Below are 23,872 nucleotides of genomic sequence, written 5' to 3'. Positions count from 1 at the left end.
CTTACCTATTAGTTGCATTTCTTACAGTGTCAGGTGGCAAGATTCTTTAGTACCTTCCCACTGCTACTAAATACTACCATTTCAAGAGAACTGCCATTCCGTGAAGGTTCTCCTATTATTGCAATTTACATTTTCCCTAAACGTATACCTTTCCCAGACCCATTAAATTTTCTCCATTGCTAATGTATTGAGTTCCTGTAATTTGTATTCTCATAATGTGGACAAATTTCTCAGAAATGCTTACTAAACATCTTTAGCCTTCATTGGGAAATTAGCCCCAAAGAGAGGTTGGGGGAGGAGGGGACGAGTGGCAGAGTACATACTATCTTCTCTGATAATGCATAGTTCCCTTATAGCAATCCTGTACTGGGGTCCCTATAAACAATGTCATTAGGCATTGAAGCCATTAGGAGATGTTCCCAGGTTGCTGGCCAGACTAACACTGAAAAATGAGGTATAAGAATCTGCCCTTGAGGGGGCTCTGCTGGGGGGATAAAGCTTATGACTTGATGTGCTTTATTCTTATTCTTATTGACATTTGTATGTAGCAAAAAAATAGCCTTATTTATTATTAATATTCCCCTAGTTCATATGTGTCCACTGTTTGTAGCTCTGTGGGAAGCAGAGAGGAAGGTAAGTTTTCTGTATTAAAATGACCAGTAATACAGCACTTTTTAACCCTGGGGCCTGCCAGGCATGATATCTGCAAAAATAAATGGCTACCCTTTGACATGGTGTTGGTTGTCATAGTATGGAAAAGAATGAAGATGAATCCCTAATGTTGACTGTTTGGGAGTATTGTAAGTCTACATAAACTTCCTGGGGGAGGAAACAGGAAAAATACAGAGAATCAAAGGAAACTAGCTTCATTTCCTTTCCTTTCCCTTATAACTCTTCTTTTCCTTCCATTTTATCACCTGGAATTTCACACCTGGGCGGTGCTCTCCTGGACATGTCTTTGACCTCTCTCTCTCAAAGCTAACTCACATAAAAAAAATGTGCTGAAGCATTGGGAACGTGGGCACCCCCACAGCATAGGCTGCTCTCTTTCCTTTGTTTTCTTAGCCATAGATGCCAGATTTCTCAAGGCCGTGAATGTCCACCCCCATGTCACATAGAATCTTCTTTAAAAGAACTCTGGGCTCGTGAAGAACTCTAGAAATACTACCAGCCTCCCTAGGGTCTGGAAAAAAACCATTTTAGTTATGGAACCATGACTGTATCTGAGACAAGGATAAATACATGCTTTATACTCACCATCTCATCCAGCCAACATGTGATGGGCACTCTTATGAAAAGCTGTGTTCCCCCAATGATGGAGAGTTTTAAAAGAAACAGAAAGTAAAGTCTTTTTTCTCCTATTCTCTTTATGCAATACACTTTACATAGGTCAGCAAAAATATTTTATTCAACCACTCGATTTTTTGCAGTGCTTATTAGGATTGTCATTTTTGGCTTTTAAAGATGTGACTTTGTCCTAGAGGAACCATATAGAATATTCTCAGAAGTCCAGACACATGCCAAAAAGGGCGCCTGGTAGTCAATTTGGTTTCTTTGGTTCCCACGTTTACTATGTACTAAAAGCTATGCTAGACTAGATGAAAAGGACAGGGGACACTTGAGTGCCTGGTGGAAGACCCACAGCCTTGCCCATCAGGTCTGAAAATTAAGGTCTCCTCCTAATTCCAAAAGGTATGGGGTCTGCTTAATACGGGTCCAGGCCCGAGATGAGCCAGCACCAGGAGCATCCTTGGCAACTGGCCCTCCCCCATGTACACGTTACAGATGGATCAGGGAAAAAAGCCAACAATCATTTTAGATGATCACCATCACATAGTCATCAGAGAAGGTCCAACAAGCTAATCCACGTGGGGCCTGCTGCCTACGGTGATTCTGCCAAAGGGCTGTCAGGCAATTAGGTAACAAGATAACTACCAGAAATGACCCCAGGCCTTCTCTAATGGGTATTGAGGAGAAATATTCAACCACAACCACTGGTTCCAACTTGGGTGGGTGGGGCTTTGAGGGAGGCTTTTTAAAGGACCACATGTTATATGCACATGGTCTTGAGAATTACAGTAAGGATTTTTTTTTACTTGATATGATAGGCCATGGGCATTTGTACATGGGAGTCTAACGACTGATCTATCCTCATGTGCAGATACTACACCAGCAGATACTACACCAGCCATAATCTTTGGAGCGCTCACCCTCAGTTCCGACCACTGCATGCCACTACTCAACTGGCTCCCTACTCCTTGGTCCAACTAGGACCCTTTGCTCCAGGTTTTATACTTAATATAGGAAGTTTCTTAACATTGAAAAGAGGACTGGTTTACCTCTTACTGGAACCACAAATTGCCAAAGTAAAGTAAAAAGTAAAGCCTGTAAAGTGTTGGGAAGAAGGGAGGGACTGGCATATCTTATTGCAGTTAGCAGGGTACTGCAGTGGTCTGAATTTTAAGATGTGAGGAAACATCTTTCAATTTCTTCCATTAATACTTGAGATTTAGATCTTATTCAGGCTCCATCTATGAGCAGTAAAGAAGCATACATTTTAAAAGAGAGGAAGGATATGGCTAGATAGCTCCCTGAAGGGAGAATTCATTCTTTAAATAGCAGCCTGGCTGATCTTTTAAAGAATAAATGTTTAACGGCTTCTCTGTGTAAAATACCTCCATGTCTTTCTTTTACACGTAGACAAAATCCAATCTCCTTACTATGACGGAGGAGGCTGTATCATTAGACACAAGTCCTTTGTGACTCTGGCTTATGCCACTCTCTGTCCTCGTTACCAAACTCCAATCCTGTGGCATCATTTGCCTCAGGCTTCATTAACACTTGCTGTTCTTTCTGCCTGAAACCCTCTGCCCCCAGGTCTTCCTGTGGCTGGTTCACCACTGTGATTTGAGTCTCGGCACCTCAGAAACCCTTCCCAGTCCTGTCTACCTATCATGTTATTCTACTCTATTTTTTACGTAGTTCTGTCACTACTTGATTTTATTTTTTCATTTATCTGTTTACAGGAATGTAAGCTTCACAAGAGCAGGGACCTTACTGGCTGTTGACAGATCTAGCACACTGCCTGGCACGTGGTAGACACTCAATAATGTGACCACAGAAGCAGAGGGAAGCAGGGTCTGAGAGAGAAGCCATGTGACAATGAAGGTAGAGACTGGAGAGACATACTTTGAAGACGGAGCAAGGAGCTATCAGCCAGGGTTGCCGGCAGCTAAGTAAAAGGCAAGGAAATGGATTCTCCCCTAGAGCCTGCAGAAGGAATCAGCTGAGCTGATTTGACTTCATCACAATAAAACTGATTTCAGAATTGTGGCCTCCAGAACTGTACAAGAATACATTTGTGCTGTTGTGATAATTTGTTATAGCAGCAATAGGAAACTAATACAGATCATGAATAAATGGAATTGATGGGTCCTAAATAAAAGTATTTAGGCATGCCCTATTTTCTTTCAGAGCCTGGGATGGTGTGTCAAGGTTAATCTTTTCTGCAATGTTGGAATATAAGTAATGAAACCAACCCCACACCCTATGGCACGTAAAGAGAAAAGTAAGCCAAATTCTGGAAGCTTTCAAACTGTGTGCCGTGAACAGATCGAAAACATGTTTACTGTGGAACGCAGGAGAAGGAACCTAAATAAATGTCTTCAAATGTCAAACATAACAATTATACTGGAGACATTACTGGAGACTGTGGGCACAACACCTATACAAACTGGTCCTGGCAGCTGACATCTGTAACACAAGAAACAACTCCCCAGGAGGAGAGCTGTGGATTTAAAACAGATGATGTCAGGCCTTTCCTAAACAAAGATATCTTCTTATCATCTCCCCCAAATACATTAGACAGCACACATTTTCTTCTGCATTTTTAAAAAAGCAAAACTCAAAAATGAGCAGCAATCTTTTATTCCCCCTCTTAGAAAATCTACAGTGACCTGTTTGCAAATAATACTGTGGAAGCATGCCAGAAGAGGCTCTTGGTTCATTAAAATAATCAGCATATTCCAATATGCATTCGTCTCTGAAATAATAACAATTCAGTTTCAATAAATTAATTATGGTTTTAATGAGTGAAATTTACATTTATATTTCTGCCTTAAGATCTTCATGGGAGGGAGCATCCTCACCTATACAGCTCCACTGAAGCAAGACCTTTTTCTGAGTAGACCAGCAGAGGTTGATGGATCCCCTAACACTGCTGTTTCAGAAATGGAGAAGCAGGATGTCTGGAGAAGGAGCCAGACAGCCTGGGCTTGAAACCAAGCTCTGCCACTAGCTAGTTTTGTGCCCATGGGCAAAAGGGGAGAAAAAAAGGCCTTTTGTCACCCTAGTTTGCTTCTTCAGTTTTTCAAAACTGTAACAAAAGTTCAATTTGCTCTACCTTTTTTGATTATGGGTCTAGCATAGAGACCCATATACAAATAGTGTGTAATCCACCTATCAACAGAAATATTTTGGCACATACCTTCCAGACTACTAAAATTATTATTGTTCATAGTTAAAATATTTAAAGAAATTTTGTATTTTTCTGCAGACTAGGTTTTCAGTAATATAAACTTATAACCCATAGTTATCTGGCTGACTCAATGAACTGCTATTTTCCCAGAAAGTTTTGCCCTAGACTTTTCAACTGTCTTCTTTCTCAGCTTTAGAGAAAGAAACTATAATAGAAAGTACCCTGACTGCTCGGAAATTCCCTTAGATTTCAAATAAAATTTTTTCCAGAGTCTTAAATTCCCCTCTAGTTAGCTAAAATATCATATATTATTGATGGGATTAAGAATTTAAATTTTTAAAAGTCTCTTTCAATTTTCTACACAGTTAAGTTGTACTTTATAATTGATTTTAATGATTTCATTGTAAGTGTCTAGATATACTGGATGATAAAGAAGGTCTGTTCTACTGTCCCAGTTGTAACACAATTTTTTCATGGCTGCATTCTCTGTGATCATACAGCATTTTTATATCCCATTACAGTATTTATCACAGTTTAGCTTTACTGTAATTAGTTGTGTATTGGTCTCTCACCTCTCTTAATCATGAACTTGTTGAGGGTACTGACTAGGGTGTGGTGCTATTTCCCCTAAGTGCCTAGCTGCTCAATTAATGTTTGCTGAATTATAGAAGCAGTCAATCCAAAAATAATTAAAAAGCCAAAAGTGAATCAGAGCAGAAAGTATCTACTCAAATCTTCTAAGTGGAGAAATTTCCTATGACTTCAATTTAACTTCAGATTCAAAGGCCTAATTTTATATCTCGAGAAAAAAAGATCTAGGGATGTAAAATAGATTGTTAGTTCTTCAGATGATTGAAAATATTAAAAGTCATCAATATACAAATCTCTCTTACATGTTTTTGGAATTCAAATTGGGACCTATTCAACTGAAATGACCAACTAAAGGTGACCTTTCATATGAGAAATGTGAAAAATAAAAAAAGAGAGAAGGAAAAAAAAAGAGAAAATGAATAGAAGATGGTAAGGATTAGCAATAGGTTAGCCAAATGAGTACTGCTGGTTAGAAAGAAACATGCTTGTTAGATGTTAAAATGCACAGGAAGTAGGTGGGACTCACAAAGACCTCAGTGGAGGGCCCCCCGAGAAGGCTAGCCTCTAGTATACATCCTGTGTGAATGGTACCTAGGACTGTTAAACACAGAACAGATTCAGAAACATTTCTGCACGTCCGTAAAAGGCAAAGGGGGCTGGCTTGATCTTCTAAGGAAGTTTCCAGCATATGGGGATCAGGCTGGAGGGCTACGAAGAAGAGGTGCAGAGATGCACTTGATAAACTCTGTATGGGATGGAACATGCCGCCTCTCAAATATAAAGATGACATGTTCCAGGGGGCTCTCAGTCGTTCTCTCTGACAATAAGAGTTCACTTGTTCTCTTAGCCTGAAGGCCTCTGTCCAAGAGAATACACTTTTAGATGTTCACCTGGGATTGGAGGTACAGTTTTGGGCTACTTATCAGAATGGCAAATTGCTTGATGATAAATATCCCCTCTCGATCCTTTTAAAAGAATTAATCTCTGAGTCCTTAGACCCTATTACAGTACTTGGACAATGACGGGTGCTTAACTGAGATATTTAATACATCAGTGGTTCATAAAGAGGTGTAGTTTTTATAATATTAAACTTATTAGCACATTGCCTTAACTACTGAGCCAACCAGCTGTCTGCACTGAACAAAATTAACGAACCTCCCTGCGTGGTGTGCTCACCTGCAGACTCAGGCCCTCAGCAGCATTTCAGGGATGAAGCGTGGAGGTGAGACTGTTACTTTTCCCAGAAGGTGTTCCATTCCCCCGACCGACATTTTTCTCATTTTCTTTTCAACACCTGTGCCTGCATCCAAGTAGCCCTCCTGCCCTCTTCATGGCTATCCTTTTATACAGTACGTAAACTGATACTGTGCAATAATTCATTTAAACCTGAAAACTGCTACTTTTCCAATCTGCCAAGGAATGATTAGTAAATGCTCAAGACAGGGCTGAGAGGTACACCACCCTACCGGGCACTATGAAACCTATATACGAGTTACCTGTCTATGTAACTATCAATCACACAGACACACACACACACACACACACACACACAGACACACACAATTATAGATGTTCCCACAAGCAGCAAACATCTTAAGCTCAGCCAGCTAAGCTCTCTTAATACCAGAAAGATGCCCTCAGATACCACAAAGGGATAAAATAAAACGTAAGCACTTCTGAGTTAGTCTATGCCCAACACTGTTTCTCATATTCCTTTAGATGAAAAAATTCCTTTCTTATGTTATCTGATTATAAAGCAACGTAAAAATGAATGTGTAAATAGAATCATAAACATGTCTACACAGTTTTGTATGTTTTCAAATGCTCCGGAAAAGTTGTAAAACCGTTCTACCCATTTTATTTTTAATTTGTGATATTTGGAGATCTTCCTCAATTTCCCCTTCTTAGTTGGCATGCTGTTAGTAAAATGTGTTCCTCTTTTCTGGTCCGAAGCAAAACCTCTAAGTATATCTTCAGTAACTTAAATTTCCATCTTGGTTCACACACCATATTGGTTTATTATGTAACTTAAAAAAAAATGTTTCTTTGAACTTAAGCAGAGCCAAGCTATGTAAGCTACAGTAGTGTGAACCACTACTGGTAATTGATATCTGCAGGAGGTTATTTCAGATTGATCAATGAAGGTTGCACGACTAGCTTGAGTCCATTTATTTCCTCTGAATAGTTTTCACTTGATGATATGAATTGGTCATTGATATGAGGCATTCACTTTTATCTTAAGTCACATACATATTTGAGGCAGGGAATATTTTAGCATAATGTCAGTTTTCTTGGCACTGAATTTTTGTTTGCCGGTAAAAAGAATTAGGCTTCTTCAAGAATTGACAGTCCATTTCTTAACACTTTGTAAAATGTTCTGGTTTCATTTAATACGTTTCTTTGTCAGGCCTTACTTGTCCACCCTTTGAAATTGGCAAGGTAAATGCGTAATTATTGGGAATAGGATTGATTGATAAACACTAGAAAAATTACTACAGCTAGTTTTTAATCTGCTGTGTAAAAAAAAAATAGGAACATATTCAATTTGGGTTTAATAATGTCCAAAGCAGCCAACTGTAACACTGAACCATTTGTTAAAACTATGATCTTGTTTTTTCCAAAGTGGAATATTTAATAGTCATTGCAGATTTTTTTTAATATGCATTTATATGACTGTTACAAAATGCAGCTCTGAAATTTAAAAGTCCAACTAGTAAATTATCCTCTTTTGGCTTTCTTATTACATCCACTATAACAAGATTAAAAACATATGAATTATACTGCATTTTCTTGACTTGGTGATTTTTTTTCTTAAACTAAGTCAACCCACTAAAATATCCTTTGATGCTCATTCAGCTAAAACTTTATATTTTTGCAAAGACACATTATGTGATCTGAAAATATCTTTAAGGGCCTGGAATATCTGAATTGGAAATGTGCCATCTTTTACGTCTTCACTAATAGAATTTTTAATTAGCTGTTGATACTGTCAATAATAGAGTTCACTATTATTTTTAAAAAATGATTTGTCTAAGCAACTCCTTTTCCACTCATTTGTGTTTTTATTTTTTTAAAACTGGTGCTTACTAGTATAATCAAAATAATTTTTAAACAGAGCACTGTTGTTTCAAAAATAGGCAAGAACTTTAGGCAAAATATTTTAATACATGTTATTGTTTTTCCCATGCATTACTAGAAGTTTATCCATTTTTAAAATTACATAAATAACTTATTTTAAATCTGATATTATTTTATGCTTTTAAGTTAACCAGGACTTTACTAAATATCTTCTCTTTACTGAGATGTAAGGAAATGAAACAAGCAGAAGTTAAAATCTATGCCTCGAGAGAATTAGGATCTAGGCAAGAAGGAAAGACATGAAACTGCAGGAGAGTGTATAATAAGGAATTATCTTATAAGACAAAGACTCTAACTTAATGGTAATGTGGACTCCTAATTGCAGACTAGGATTTTAGTAATATTGCCTCCCTGAGAGAGTAGCTATATGGCATCTGGTATATTACAAATGGCTGTCGCTATTTTTCCTGATTCTCCATTTCCATTACAGTTTTTATGCTTGCCCCCTGAAATATAATCTGCACTGTGAATTCTGATTGAATCGTCTCAACACTCAGCACAAAAAAAAGATCCTCCTTTGATGGAGAATAAGCCAAAGACAGTGTGTCTCATCTATACAATCAAATTCAGTTTTCCCTCTAAAGGCAAATTTTTCCTTTTAAAAGGTTGAAATGAACGGTACTTAAAAATTTCAACTGGTTAAATTTAAGCCAATGGAAGAGAATGGGGGCAAAAGCCCACTTAAAAAAAAAAAACAACCAAAAAGAAAACCTCTCTAGGCCCATAACATTTCCATTTGTCTGTGAAATGGATGAATTTCATTCTCTTTAAGGTCTTGTCTCCCAGGATCTGGTTTGGTGATAGGGAAACAGGTGTCAATAGTCCTGATGGGCTGGTCACTATGTGTCAATGACCATCTTCACTGTTCTACTACCAGTTACAAATGATCTCATGCTTCTGGATACCATTTCATAGCCCAGAGGAAAGACTTATTTTTCTAAACTCTATAACTTTGTCCACCATTGATATAGCCTATTCTGCCTCTTGATTCCATTCTAGCAATTATTCCCTGGAAAAATAAAATTAGAATCAGTGCAGCTTTACATTTGTTCCTTCATTCATTCATCCATTATTCAACAACTGTGTACTAAGTACCTACTCTGTGAAACGTAATGTGTTAGATACTGAGAGAAACAGAAATATAATTATGATGTGGTCCTCGCCTTAAGGAAATTACAAGCTAGTAATGGACAGAAGGCATGTTTGCAACCACAGACATCTACAATTCAATGCAGCAAAATAACAACAGTAATAACAACGTGTATCTATCCTGTGCCAAGCACTGCTCTACATGCTTTAAGCATTTCATCTTATGTAAATTTCACAGGAACTCTGAAGGCTAGGTATTATTTCTCCTTTCAAAAAAATTTTCCAAAAGAGTGAGCTGAGGCTCAGAAGGTTTCAGCAAAGTGTGCACAATCGCACAGCTGGTGCACAGAAGAGTCAGGCTTCAAATCCAACGCTATTAGATATTAACGCTCATTCTCTTTCAAATAAACACAGTCTCTAAGCAAAAAAGGTAAGTTCGCCATTTATTGAACATCTCTATGCCTGGCACGATTCTGAATGTTTCACTTCAGTGTCTCAATTAGTCCCCACAACAATATTATGATGTTACGATGGTTACCTACCCCTTTTGTAGTTAAAGAAAATGAAGCTTAGCCAAATTAAGTAACTTGACCCAAGTTACGTAGTGGAAGAATTTTCTTCCGACTTGGGTAGTTTGGGAAGGTATAATGGAAGAAGTGGGGTTTCAATGAATTTTCATTGATTCGGACCAACTGAGGCAGGAGGAGGGTGTTCCAGGCAAAGGAAATGGTATTAGGAATGGCACAGAGATTGGAAAGTGCTACAGTAGTTTCAAAAAGAGTGACCATTCCAGGTTGGCTAAGTACACGGGTCACATTGGGCAGGAGTGGAAATTATGATAAGAAAGCTAGGCTATAGTCAGGTACGTTAGGCCAAGGAGTTTGGACTGTACGCTGTAGACAAGAGAGCCGCTGAAAGTTCGGAGAGAGGAATGACTTTGATCAAAGCTATTATTACTTATCCATTCTTCTCCAGCCTGCTATATTTAGCAATCTCTGCTTCAAGAAATCATGATTTCACAAATTATTATTTATTTGTTAAGTTCATCCAAGAACATGAATACTTACAGCTTCTATCTAAACAGCCAATTGTTACTATTGTTAAAAAAAAAAAAAAAAAGCCCCTTTAAGCGACCTCTAGAAAAGCAGACTTTTGTGCCATAGCCCAAACCACTTCAACCTTCTTAACTTTCAATACTAAAATCAAACAAAGGGCACGGAGCAGCAGGCGGCTGGAGTTTGGGCCTGGGAAAGGGGTCAGGTTCCTTTGGCCATCAATCTGAAGTCAATTCAGATGCACTGCAAAGTCATTAAGTAATTAAACTGCAGAGCAAGGACAGGTGGGTGGGAGACAGCAAACAAGGAAGAAAAGGACACTTTCATACCATTTCCACCAAAGACTGAATTTGAAACATCAGCAGACCAGAGTTATCCTCCTTTAATGTAATACATTTAACAGAAATGCAAATGTGAGATGTCGTGAATTTAATGACTGTGGTTACAAGTGTTTTCTGCAATCACATACCGCATGAACTTGAGAGGCTGGCAGTCACCCATGCTATTTGTACCCCTCCTCCCTGAATTTGCTTCCATGGCTGTCAAGCACTGGTTGCAGCCAGCACTCCAAACGCCCCTCCCCTGCTACCGTGCTGCCATCTTGTGCCTAGCTCACTGTGCTTGAAGAGCAACTTCCAACTGGTGATCAATAAGAAACGAGAAGAAGCTTCTTGAATGGGAGTATCTGGCATGACTCCCGGCTGGGCAAAGTCTGTGTTCAAGTTGGCCTTCTTCATCATGACAGTATCCAACTCAGCAACTTTCACAGATGGCGTGTCTCAGAACATTCTGGGCTCCCAAATGATACTAAACGGATTACCTGGGGTCTTTAATCCCCAGAGCTGGCCAGAAAATAACACTGAGCGCCTAGAGTGAACCAGGTGCTTGTTTCATAAATAAAACTTTTCACAAAAGTCTGAAAGCCAGACGTCTCATTTAACAGATGAGAACACAGAGGTCTGAGGCAGTTTAGTAGCTTGACAGTGTGCTCATGCAGAGTCAAGTCTTTAATGCAGGTCTGACCTACGCCTGGGTTTTGCAATCTTTCTGCTTGGCCACATGCCTCCCCCTGGGCCACCACCCAGGCCCGTTGGCCCTAAACACAGCTATAAGCAACACCTGGGAAACAGTTTAAAAATACATATCCTCGGGCCCAATCGCAGATGTACTGAATATCCATAGCATATTTCTATCTATATGTATACCTATATCTATTTAATCTAATTATCTATTTATCCAAACAGGGTGTGTCAACCTTGGCATTTGTCAACTGACATTTTGGGCTGGGTAATTCTTTCTTGTAGGTGGTTGTCCTCTGCATTGTCGGATGGTGAGAAACATACTTGCTCTCTTCCTACTAGGTTCCAGGAGCACCTCCCCCTTAGTGTGACAACTAAAAATGTCTTTAGACATTGTCAAATGCCCTTTTGGGGGAAAACCACTCCCAGTTGAAAACCACTAATATAAAAAACTGCCAGGCAGTTTGGAAAAAGCATATTCAAAGGTTGGTGTTTATAAATCACATGTCCAGGTTAGAATTTCTATATAAAAAATATGAGGGGAAAACAAAGCAGATCTGGAGGACAAGAGGTTGAGTATCCTTTCAACTTGCAGATTTTGCCAACCTCTAGGAACAGTAACTAATCTTGGCTTCCTGACTGGGTGTATAGTCATGGAAGTTTTCTAAAGCAGGATACAACATAGCACACGTCCAAATAAGAAATGAAGATGAGATACTTTAGAAATTCTAGAAAATATTATTTGATTTATAGAAGTTTGATATGTCCACATTTTTAGAGCACTTTTAGCAAATTAAGTTTATTTGTACACTGCCCAGGTCCAAACTAGTCCACAGTAAATATTCTGGATTCTCTTAACTTTTATTTACTGAAATTTTCATCTTTGAAGGAACTTAGTTAAAAAGCATTTTATCCAAATAAAATGTTAGGCCTTAAAGAATTATTATTGCCATTTCATTTCATGGTAATAAAAAGAGGGATACATCCTCAAAAGTTGTTTATCCAAAGGTATGAAAACAATTGATAAAATGGGTATTGGACTCTCATTTCTAAGTTCTAGTCACCAAAGTCCTTCTACCTAGTTACAGCCACCCAAAGCTTTCACAGAAAATGTTCTCAAATTCTGCCTCTGCCATCCGTAACCTCCATTGAACCAAATATATCTGTTATCTGACTGGCAAAAAATCCAGTGAATTACTAAAGTTTGGTGATTATATTGAATATATTTTTTGTGTGTATATTAAAACCAAATATCCAGATCAACCGAATTTAGAACTTCTTTCCAAGTTTTTCTCAGATTAGATATTCCGAACATTTCTGTGGCATCACTGAGGTAGTTTAGTAAATTCCTTTTCAGAATGTATTTCAGAATGTAATTGTAGCACTACAGTTGAGTACAACAATATAATATGTCACTCTAGGGTATTTGAATATAAGAGTATCCTTTTAAAACACTTTTTTAAAGAGCTGGTGTACTTTGATCTTAGAAGTTTGTCTAAACGACTGCTGGAAAGCATGCCAGTCAAGTGATTCATTTTATGTATTAATCCAGCTCGGCTGACAAGTAGTTGCTAATACAGCACTTCTAACATTGACTCAAGTCGCATAAAAGGATTTTGGCTCATAAAAAATGCTGGCATGGCATGAGGATGTAGGTGTTCCCATCTCTTGTCTCTAGGAATATAGGCATGTGCCAAATTTTTCCGGTGACTACAAGCATTTCTGGGAAGATAGGTGTTATGAAGATCAAAAAAATGTACAGCGATTAAAACTACCTGCATCCCCCTGTATCTCACGCCCTCATTTCTCTAAATAAGAGATACACCTTGGAAGAGGGGTGGTGGGTGTGTGGCCACTATGCCCTGTGTTTGTGCTAGCTTGTGCTGACCCTTTCTCTTTCTCTCTCTCTCTGTTTTTAATTCTTATTCTAGGGAAAAAGGCTACCCTTACCCTAATACAAGCATCAATAGTAATTACTGGGATATGGCAAATCTCTTTTCATTTACTGAGATGGCTAGTACTGTCAAAGACAGAAATCTGATAGCTTCTTTCTGTAAGCATAAAATGAGAACATGACCTTGTCCTGAGAAACGCCATCTCGTAATATTTTTCATAACTTCCATGCAGTGATGATCTAATAAGAATCTAAAAGTAATTAACTGGATCTCTTTTAGCCAACCAAAGCCTTATTCATTTTTATCAGGATTCTAAGGGAGCCATAAATTGGGGCATTTTGAAAAACTGGGATTTAATCCAGTCCATGATCTGATCAGGGTTCAGTGGTAATAATAAATTGGGACTATTAAAACTGGGAATCATTCCAACATTTTATTTTGCCCATACCATAGGACCTAGCAAATTCTACTGCAAAAGACAGGGATATTGAGAGAGGAGTAAAACCATGCTGAATTAATCATTTGTATGTAATCATGCCAAAACATGGGTGTTTTCAACGGTTTAAATAGTGCCAAAGTTTAAGTTCAATAAATAATTAATTATAGAGAGTCTCTTGGCAAATTAAAGAAATCAACCTTCTGGTTCTTTAATAAAATATGCACTCTTTTTAGGATACAATAATGACAAAATCCTATCAATTCATTTGTTGCTCTATGTATTTAGGGGTGTAATACGTAGGTTACAACATAAAATACTAATTCAGAATATACTTTCCTTTTCTTTCTTAGAATACAATAAGCATCTTCATTTTCCAGTGTGCATTTTTCAGAATAACTCTAGCCTTATTCTGGTTCTCATTTCAATTTCCAGTAACATAAAAATCTCCCATAATTAAATAAAATGCTGAGAGGTTGGGAATAGATTTTCACCCACTTGTATTCTCAAACTCTAAATGGTTTCTGAATGTTTTTATATCTCTGAGATGCATTTCGTTTATGTGGGGAACTTGCAGCTGCATAATTAAATCTTGGTTTGCCAAATATCAAAAACACATGTATTGATTTAAACTAAGGGAATAGGCCACAAGCAGCTCAGCTGATAAGGCAAGGGAGAAGCCTCTGCAGTTCTTGGAAGGCTTCCTAAAGGAAAGAAAACTAAGAACCTCGAGTGCAGACACTGAAACCGATTAACTTGCCTAAATCTTAGCTTCACTCTCACTTAGGCATTCCGTTCAGGCCAGTTGTTGAAAACAAGAGCCATATGTTTTCATACTTCTCAATGCTGAAGCTAGAGAGGTTACCACTTTCCCCCCTCAACTCCTTATTGATCCTAAGATTCTAATAAGATCTACAAAAACAATGTTTCATTAACACGGTAAATGAGCTCCCTTGCAAAATAAACTCTGAAATGGTATAAGAGTAATAGAAGATCTTAGAGTGCAAACTCATATGTTATTAAACTCCCCCCCCCCAATTTTAGTAAGAAGTTTCATTTTGTAAAATTTAATTCAGAATCAGTGATAGGGGGCTTTAATGGAAGACAGCCTTTGGTCAATGGAGATTTTCTCCCTCAGTGCAATAATCTTAAATAAACGAGAGGAACATATTTATCTTTAACCAATCTCCACCTGACTTTTGAGAAGGTATTAACAATACAAGTACAACATGCATATTGTTAGGTACTTTATAGGTCCTAGAATCTGGTTAATTTCACACTTTGCAGAAGGTTACAATTTTAAAGTCTTAATATTAAACAACAGCAATAAAAGTACACGGTTTACTGACTTGTTAAGACCGTACCTTGCTTTTAGCTCACCATACTAATTTACATAATCTGAATATTTGGAAAATGCTAATTTAATTTAGCTTGATAAAGAATTCTAGGAGAAATAATCTTTGAACATAATATTGGATTCATCCTTCTAGCAATGGATATAAGCATTTGGAACTAATGTTTTATTATGGCCAGTTTCACTGGAGCGTGAACAAAACGATGAGTTTATTTAAAACAGAGCTTCACTGCCATGGACTGTTTGACTTGTTTCAGGAGGGGACACATGATCAGCTCAGGAAATCAAATATGAGACTAAGAAAATCCTAACTCGCAATTATGAGCAAGAAACTTGGGCTTATACATTCAGATAAGAATAGTGCATATGCTACCATGAATCAATGCCATAGCCAGTTCAAGAAAGGCCACTCTAAGGAGTTTAAAGTAAATGCTTCTATACTCAGATATTTATATATTTCTCAGACCCTAAGATCTGGGAGAGACCACAGTGATCATCTAAGGACACATGCAGCATTAATGGCACACACGATGATTTCTGACGGTATGTGGCTTGATGAATTTAATTATATTAATTTACATGGTTTTGCATTTATATAACTTTTTATTTAATTGAAGATATATAGATATAAATAAACCAATGAAGATAATATATCAGTGACTGAAGTTTATGAAACTGATGCTAGTCCAGTCCTTTCCTGTTGCACTCATCCTTTCTCAGTGTAATCATCAGCTTATTATTAGACATTTCCAGTGTCAATACACTCACCACTGCATGAGACACTCTAATTTGCCAGGATGTTTTCCCCTCTATCAAACTGAAGGCTACCTCTCTTAAAATAATTCCTTTTTAGAATCTTCAAGAAAATAAATGAATGGATGAATAAGTTGAGAGAGAGAATGGAAAGCGAATGGATGCTGTAAAATACGTCTAATTCCTCTTCTACGTAATGTTCTTTAATCATGTGACATCAACTAAGTCTTAACTCTGCAGGCTATGCATTCCCAGGTCCTTCCATATTTTTCAGGAGACATGGATTTAGTGCTGCCATTTTCTGTGTGTGAGACAGGCTTAGGGTATTTCAGGTGTGATCTGAGCAGTATAAAATAGAAATTATTGTTTCTTCCTTCACTTTTGTACATGAACTTCTGTAGCTTAGGACTGGATTAAGTTTCTGGCAGGCACATCCCCATGTTGACTCATGCTAAGCTTACCCTCAACTAAAACCATCAGGCAAATTTTTCATATATTTGGTATTAAGTCAAACCTTCCACATCCTGTGCTTGTACAGTTCCTTTTTGGACCTAAAAGCAAGACTTTACATTTATTCCTATTAAGTTCCTTTATGTTTGATTCAGTCCATTGTTCCAGATGATTCTGTCATCAGACAAACCGTCAACCCCTGCAGCTTTTTGGAATTCAAAATCTGATCAATGGGCACCATCACTGATGCCAATGCTCAGCAGGCCAGCGTTAAAAATAAATTTTTGAGGAAAACTTTTTTCTTGCAAGCCTGTATTGATGGAATATTCATTAGCAATCTTTGGGTACAGTTTTTCAATTAGCTAATAATCCTTCTAGGGTTACATGATCTGGTGTATATCTCTCTGCAATAGCCACAGGATATCATGAGAAAATACAATTCTAATGTCCAGGAGAGTACCCCTACTCTTTGTGAAGTCCAGAGATTAGAACAGGGATTTTCAGCCTCCACATCACTGACAGTTTGAGTTGGATAACTCATTGTTTGAGGACGGGGACTGTCTTATGCATTGTAGGATGTGTAGCCATATCCCTGGCCTCTACCCAGTACACAGTGGTGGCAACTCACTCCCCACACACCCTCCAAAGCTTTGACAAACAGAAATGTCTCCAGATATAGCTAAATGTTCCTTGGGAAGCAAATTTCCATCCTCCATGCCTCCCCCCACCCCCCGAAGAACTGAGAATCTCTGTTCTAGGCTCTGTATTCCTCCAATCTAATCTAATAACTCAATCCACCAGTTGTGGCTTTTTTGACCTTTCCATAGCTATAGCTATGAATAAAATATTCACATATATCACCAAAACAATTCCCTATCTGGAGTTAGATACATAGGCAAATTAAAACAAGATATGGAAATTATAAGAAAAATAATGAGAGGAATGATATAACCCTAAAATTTAGAGTTGAGGTTAGATTAACCCTCGAGTAAAACAGTTACAAGGAAATTGAACCTTCAAACTATATGATTTAAGAGGTAATCTATAAGGACTTTTGTATTTGGATGCTCATCAAGGTATTATTTGGAACAGTGAAAAATGGAAATAGACTATACATTTGAAGACAACAGAAGATAAAATTATGATATATTGATCTCACAGAATATTAGGCAGTCATCAAAATGACATAATTTCAAAACATTAATGACATGGGGAAATGCTCACAATATAATGGGAATTCTGTGAAAAAAGTAAGTATATGCAGTATGAATACCAAGTTTTCAAACAAAAAAATATAGTAAAAATATCATTAAAATATTAATAGTGGTTAGAGAATTATGGTAGAATTATGCCTGATTTTAATAATCTTCTTTACACTTTTTACATTTCCAAAAATTTCTTAATAAACTTATCATCAAAAAAGTTTTGTGCACATGAGGGGATGGGGTGGGGAAAGATCCATATTCCCTTAGGTGAGTGAGCACTGGCAAACGTTCCTCTTTCGTTTGTAAAAAGTGTGCAAGTGGGCTTCCCTGGTGGCGCAGTGGTTGAGAGCCCGCCTGCCGATGCAGGGGGACAAGGGTTCGTGCCCCGGTCCGGGAAGATCCCACATGCCGCGGAGCGGCTGGGCCCGTGAGCCATGGCCGCTGAGCCTGCGCGTCCGGAGCCTGTGCTCCGTAGCGGGAGAGGCCACAGCAGTGAGAGGCCCACGTACTGCAAAAAAAAAAAAAAAAAAAGTGTGCAAGTAAGGCAGGATGCCTCAGAGAGGGCATATAAGAAAGATGGCGATGTTTTTATACTGGGTTATTCAATTCTCCTGGGAAAAACATCTGTACATCATTTTTCATAGAATGAGAAGAGTTTAATCTAATGTTCCAGCTAAATCCTGTCCTTCAAACTCAGTGATTCTCAGACTGCTGAAGAGTCACTTTGGGTATAACTATTAAGCACAGATTCCTGAACTCTAACTTCCAAGATTCTGATCCTGCAAGTCCGGTGTGGGACTCAGGAATTTTCACTTTTTAACAAGCTCCGCAAGTAATTCATTCTGATGCAGGTGGCCCATGGGCCATATTGAGAAACATAGCTATCTATAAGAAGTCATGTGTTTTGATTTGGATGAGTATTTTTTTTTTGCCTCTATTTTTGATAACTTCTTCCTGGTTATACACTAAATAGAATTGGTATGGACCCTCAGCGGTGTGTTAGTGAACTGGCTCTTTGAAAAAAACAAACCCAATTTACCATCATCTGCCAGTTTCTGTGGTGTAAATACTCCCACCATGACCAATTTCAAGCTACCAACGGTTTAGCAACCAGCTCACAGAATCCTTGAAAGCTTAAAAATCATCTTTCATAAATTGGTGCAGGCTGGCTTCAGTGATATACAGTATATATTATATTTAAGTGTTTTAAACTCTTTGAAAAAGGAATATGTTAATGAAAAAAACTATTATTATCTATGACAACTAGGATGAAGCAAGTAAGCAATTGGATGGCTTGAATCATCTTCGGGTAACAAGTTCTAAATGTATTAGAACAAAAGACAACTCTGTGAACTTGTATACAATATTTCCTATTTTATTCTTTTTTTTTTTTTCCTGTGGCCAGGCCACGAAGTGTGATACATTTGCTGAGTTCTTTAAGAGTTGTGAATTGTTTCCAATGGATGATGGAGAGCCAAGCAATGGGACTGCAGGGTTGGGAGCAATGTCAAACGTTCAGCCTTCACTCCACCCTCTATGGTTTTCAGTCCCTGAGCTCTTGAAATACCCTTGGCCATTAATTCTATAGCACCCAACCATAACATCAACTTCTCCCACTTTTTCCCCTTGTACATGATTGAGACAATGTTGTCTCTAGGAAACCCATATCAGATGTGTTTTATGTGTTCATGTGCAGGAAGTGGCCTAAGTGGAGGCTAATAGTATAGTTCTTTTAATATTTTGACCAAACATATTTTAAGAAAATTGGACCTGAAGCCCATATAACCAGCTGAGGTGAATTTACAGTCCTGCTTTTAAGAACAAAACTCCTCAGGCACCTGCTTCCTAAAGGCAAAACCAGAAAGGAAATGAACTCTTGCTTAAAGACAACCCACCTTATTTTATGAGTTATCAATTTTCTAGCTGGCACAGAGTTCCCTAGCTACTAACAGGAAACCCCCCAACCCCAAGCAAGTGTTGAACTGCAAAAAAACGTGAAGTCTGCATTCTAGCAAATAGCTCAGTTTCCTGAAGATGAGGCAAGAATGTGGTACCTCAGAAAGTGAAGTCAGGGGAGCAGTAAAGACCTATGGCATGGTCTCACCGCACAGATGTCTTTGCCAATAGATGCATTAAAATCTTAGCCTGAATTACATTTTACATTACAGGATTACTGAATCTTGGGTTATGATGGAGAATTCATCTTTCTTCTCTTTGGGGCAACTCTGACAGGTGAATAGTCAACAACAATGGAAAGCACTTGATTTCTCCTTTTCTGCTCCACTGACCCTGGAACTGAGCTTATCAACCTCCCCAAAACAAGAAAGGACTAAATAGGGTTTTCTTCTTGCTATTGATAAAGTCAGCCTTCTCAATGGGAATAGACCACAAGATAGGGGTCAAAGGTTAACAGTTAGATACTCTTAGCCTGCTCTGTACCAGAAAACACAATGAATAAGAAGTATGATTTTCTTAGTACACATGCTAGAGTATTAAAATAAGTACAAGAACTGACTTTTTAAAAACGACAAGAACTATTATTACTAATAAGCAAGGAAAAATTTGCACAAATCTGACTTCATACGTGATCAAGTCAGCATCAAATACTTAAAATTATGTAATAATCTCAGTCTTTCTCCAGGCTTCATTTGGTTGTGAAGGCAAAGAATTTTCAGGAGAAATATGAATATTCACTTACATGTTTCAAAATCAGACATTTATACATCTACTTGGGATAAATGCCAGAGTTAACATCAAAGATATGTGAAGGACCTCTTGTCCTAATGGAACACTAAGCTCCTCAAATAGAAGAATTCAGCCCTTGCAAACTGTCATTATTTCAGTAAATGAAACCGGCCCTTTAACAGATGGGCAACATACTTTGCAACTTGCTGATGGCCTAATAAAAGGCACTGGCTTTTTAAAAATGAAGGGCATGTACTTCTCAAATTACAGGACCCAAATGGGCTTAGCAGAATAAAATTAAGAAGGTATACAACAGCTTGACAAAAATTAGGAACAGACTACGGAAATCTGATAGCTCTAAACATCAATATCCAGATGACCTTTTTATTTAAAAAAAACCCAGAAAACAAAAAACTCCTTATTTAAACCATAGGGAACATATGCATTGATATAGTCAAAACTGGGCGTAGCACATCATGGAATTATAAGTACCGATATAGTAAAAACATGAAGTTAATTTCTTCTCGAAATATAATAAAAATTCCCTAAAAAGCAGATTCCATTTTTATCAGGTATCTCTCCTTTTGTATCAGTCAACCTTTATGCTTCTTAAAATAAGATTTCTCCAGTTGACTGATGATATAACCAAGTTAACACAGACCACACATGAAAATAAAATAAGAGGCCCAGCATTTCTACTCACCTCTCACGTTCTTCTTTCATTTTTTCCAGCTCCTCTTCTCTCAGGCCACCATGCTTCAGAGGACCTTTCTGCTCAGCCTTTCCACCTTTATCATCTTTCTTCTTTCCAAATCTAGTGAAACATGGAGAAGATGATTGTTAATGATAATTATGCTCTTTTTGTGGTTAACTGAGGATATTTATGAGATGAATTCATTAAACTGTAATTCTTTACTCTAAGCAATACAAGATCATTTCACATAAAATGGAATTAAAATAAGATGCTGAGATCAGAAAAATAATACAGTTACTGAAGTCCCCTCCTTTTCCTCTCTTCCTTCTTTCCTTCCTTCTATTGACTGTGCAGTCTGCACAAAATCATGTGATTAAAGACTAAAAATTTCAAACCATCAATTCAGTAGAGATTAAAGAACTGAAAGGTTGTTGTTCCCATATAGCTAAACACTGACCGACCTCCTAAATAGGCCTCCAGAGCTCCAGGTGGCATTGACATTGAAGATTAAACTCATGGGATTACATAGTGACAGTGCTGCAAGGGACTTTACCGAACACCTAGTTCAATATTCTCATCTTAAAATGAAGAATCAAAAGCTCTGAGAGCCCCTGGGCCTTGACCAAGACCACCCAACAAGTTCACGGCAGGACTGGGATGAGAACGTGGGTCACCTCCTACACTGCACATTTTCCTTCAGGCCACATTCACTCTCCCATGTAGCCGCAGGCCTCCCAAATCAGCCCAAGGTCAGTGTGCTACGAGCCCTCCTCGGTGCTCGGCATAAGTGTAGTTAACTGGGCACAGTGGTGATTTTATTTTTTTCCTCCAGCTTTAATGAGATATAATTGGCACATGAACACTGTGTAAATTTAAGGTGTAGAATGTATTGATTTGATACATTTATAAAATAGAAAAGAATCACCACCATAGTATTAGCTACCACCTCCATCCTGTCATGAAGTTACCATTTCTTTTTTGTGGTGAAAACATTTAAGATCAACTCTAAGCGACATTCAAGTGCATGATACAGTGTTATTAGCTATAACCATCATGCTGTACATTAGATTCCCAAACTATTAATCTGATACCTGGAAGTCTGTACCCTTTGACCAACATTTCCCATTTCCCTACCTCCCAACCCCTGATAACCACCACTTTACTTATTTCTCTGAGTTTGTCTTTTTTAGATTCCACATATAAGTGACATCGTACAGTTATCTGTCTTCCTCTGTCTGACTTATTTCACTTAGCATAATGTCTTCAAGATTCGTCCAAGTTGTCACAAATGGCACAATTTCCTTCTTTGTCATGGCTGAATAATATTCCATTGTATACGTATACCACATCTTCTTTATCCATTCATCTTGATGGACACTTAGATTGTTTCCATATCTTGGTTATCATGAATAATGTTGCAATGAACTTAGAAGTACAGATATCTCTGCGAGATCCTAATTTCAACTCCTTGGGATATACACCTAAAAGTGGGATTGCTGGATTATATGATAGTTCTAGTTTTAATTTTTTGAGGAACCTCCACATTGTTTTCCATAGTGGCTGTACCAATTTGCATTCCAAACAATAGTACACTAGGGTTCCCTGCAATTATGATACTTTAAAAGAACATTGTGTTTCCTTAGCACTTTTGGGAAAATGAAACTGCACATTTGAAGTGAAAAAAAAAAAAAGCAGCAATTAATTACTGGTAGAACATATTCTTAAATGATAGGGATTTTTACCAATAGACATTTTCTTTGGAAGCAATCTCCCATCGTCTTGGTATTAACATACATGAAAAAATAAAATGACTGATGCTCTGCTGATAACCAGGGATGAAAGTCACTCAATCATGCATAGTCTTCAGTTAAGGTAAAGACTCTTCTTAAATCTAAGGAAATCCCATGTGTCCCTTGTTTCTTATTAGATAGCTACAAATTTAACTAAGTGTGTGTGTGTGTTTATACCTTTAGCTTACTCATCCTATCTATGATTCTTTGTATGTATCTATGTATCCATCCATCCTTCCATCTATCCAACCTGAGGACATTTTTCAAATTACACATGTGCTGTTGACTGCCCCCTTCCCCTGCTCCCATCCCTCTCCCCTAGCCTCCCAACACACAGTGACTCAGAATCTCCTCACACGAGCACTTGAATTATAAACTTGTAAGAAATTCCTGTCTTCATCAGAATGTCATAAAAATGGGTACATATTTGTCTCTTTCTGGATTGCATTTCAACCCAAAGTGGAGATTATTGGTCAAGTGGCAGCTCTGAGTATCACACGTGGAAGATGGCACTGCTAACATCCATAGTCTTGGTGTTAGCCAAGTACAGAGTGCATCTTGCTTTCCTCAGAAGCCTCTCCCAGCCTTAACTCTTCTGCATATTTTTCCATTATAATTTCAATTAGCAAAGTCTCTTTCATGAACTTCCTCTCTCCCCACTGCCATCTCTCCTCCTGCCTCTGCACCTACTTCAGTCCTTTTGCTGTATCCAGTCTAGTTTGGCGATCTCGGTTGATCAACCATCAGCTTTAACTCCATCATCCCCAGCCCTTCTTTTTGTTTGTTTTCTTCCTTTTTCCTGCCTCCTTTTCTGAATCTATTCCTTTTTCTCACTGAAGAAATGAACTGATCCCATTCATAGAAGTAAGTAGGAAAGAGAGAAAAAAACAGACAAAATATGAGAACTTTAACTTTCAAATAATTCAGATTTGTTAATATATTCAAGATCTCTCTTTAACCTACAAAGCAGGAGATGTCTAAATAATGTGTTTCCATGAATACATTCTTTAGCTTTTCAGACCCATGCAGAAGAGTCTTAGGGATCAACATTATTACTCTAAATTCCTTTATGTGAGAATACCTTAGTACATCACTTAGAAAAATAATTTTCCCTCAAAATGTCACTAAATATAATAACATTGAAACAAAAAAAATCAAAATTGTGGGGAGTGAGGGTAAAATAATGCCTCAGGAAGCTGATGAAGGCAAAAGTGTTGCCATGATCTCTACAGATTTTAGGC

The 23,872-nt window shown here is 37.9% G+C and overlaps 1 protein-coding gene across 12 annotated transcripts in view; it reads right to left on the bottom strand.

The window, feature by feature from the left end:
* PARD3B (par-3 family cell polarity regulator beta) overlaps positions 1 to 23,872 on the bottom strand; it is a 1,107,844-nt gene that overhangs the window by 242,064 nt on the left and 841,908 nt on the right. For all 12 annotated transcript variants that reach the window (XM_055089625.1, XM_055089621.1, XM_055089624.1 and 9 more), the window contains one exon: positions 20,851 to 20,961. In XM_055089625.1, the coding sequence (XP_054945600.1) occupies positions 20,851 to 20,961 (111 nt within the window). The remainder of the gene's footprint in view (positions 1 to 20,850; positions 20,962 to 23,872) is intronic.

This window comes from Physeter macrocephalus, chromosome 2, assembly GCF_002837175.3.
Source record: "Physeter macrocephalus isolate SW-GA chromosome 2, ASM283717v5, whole genome shotgun sequence".
Lineage (NCBI taxonomy): Eukaryota > Metazoa > Chordata > Mammalia > Artiodactyla > Physeteridae > Physeter > Physeter macrocephalus.
Note: the sequence above shows the minus strand (reverse complement) of the source record. Positions and strands in the feature narration are given on the sequence as shown.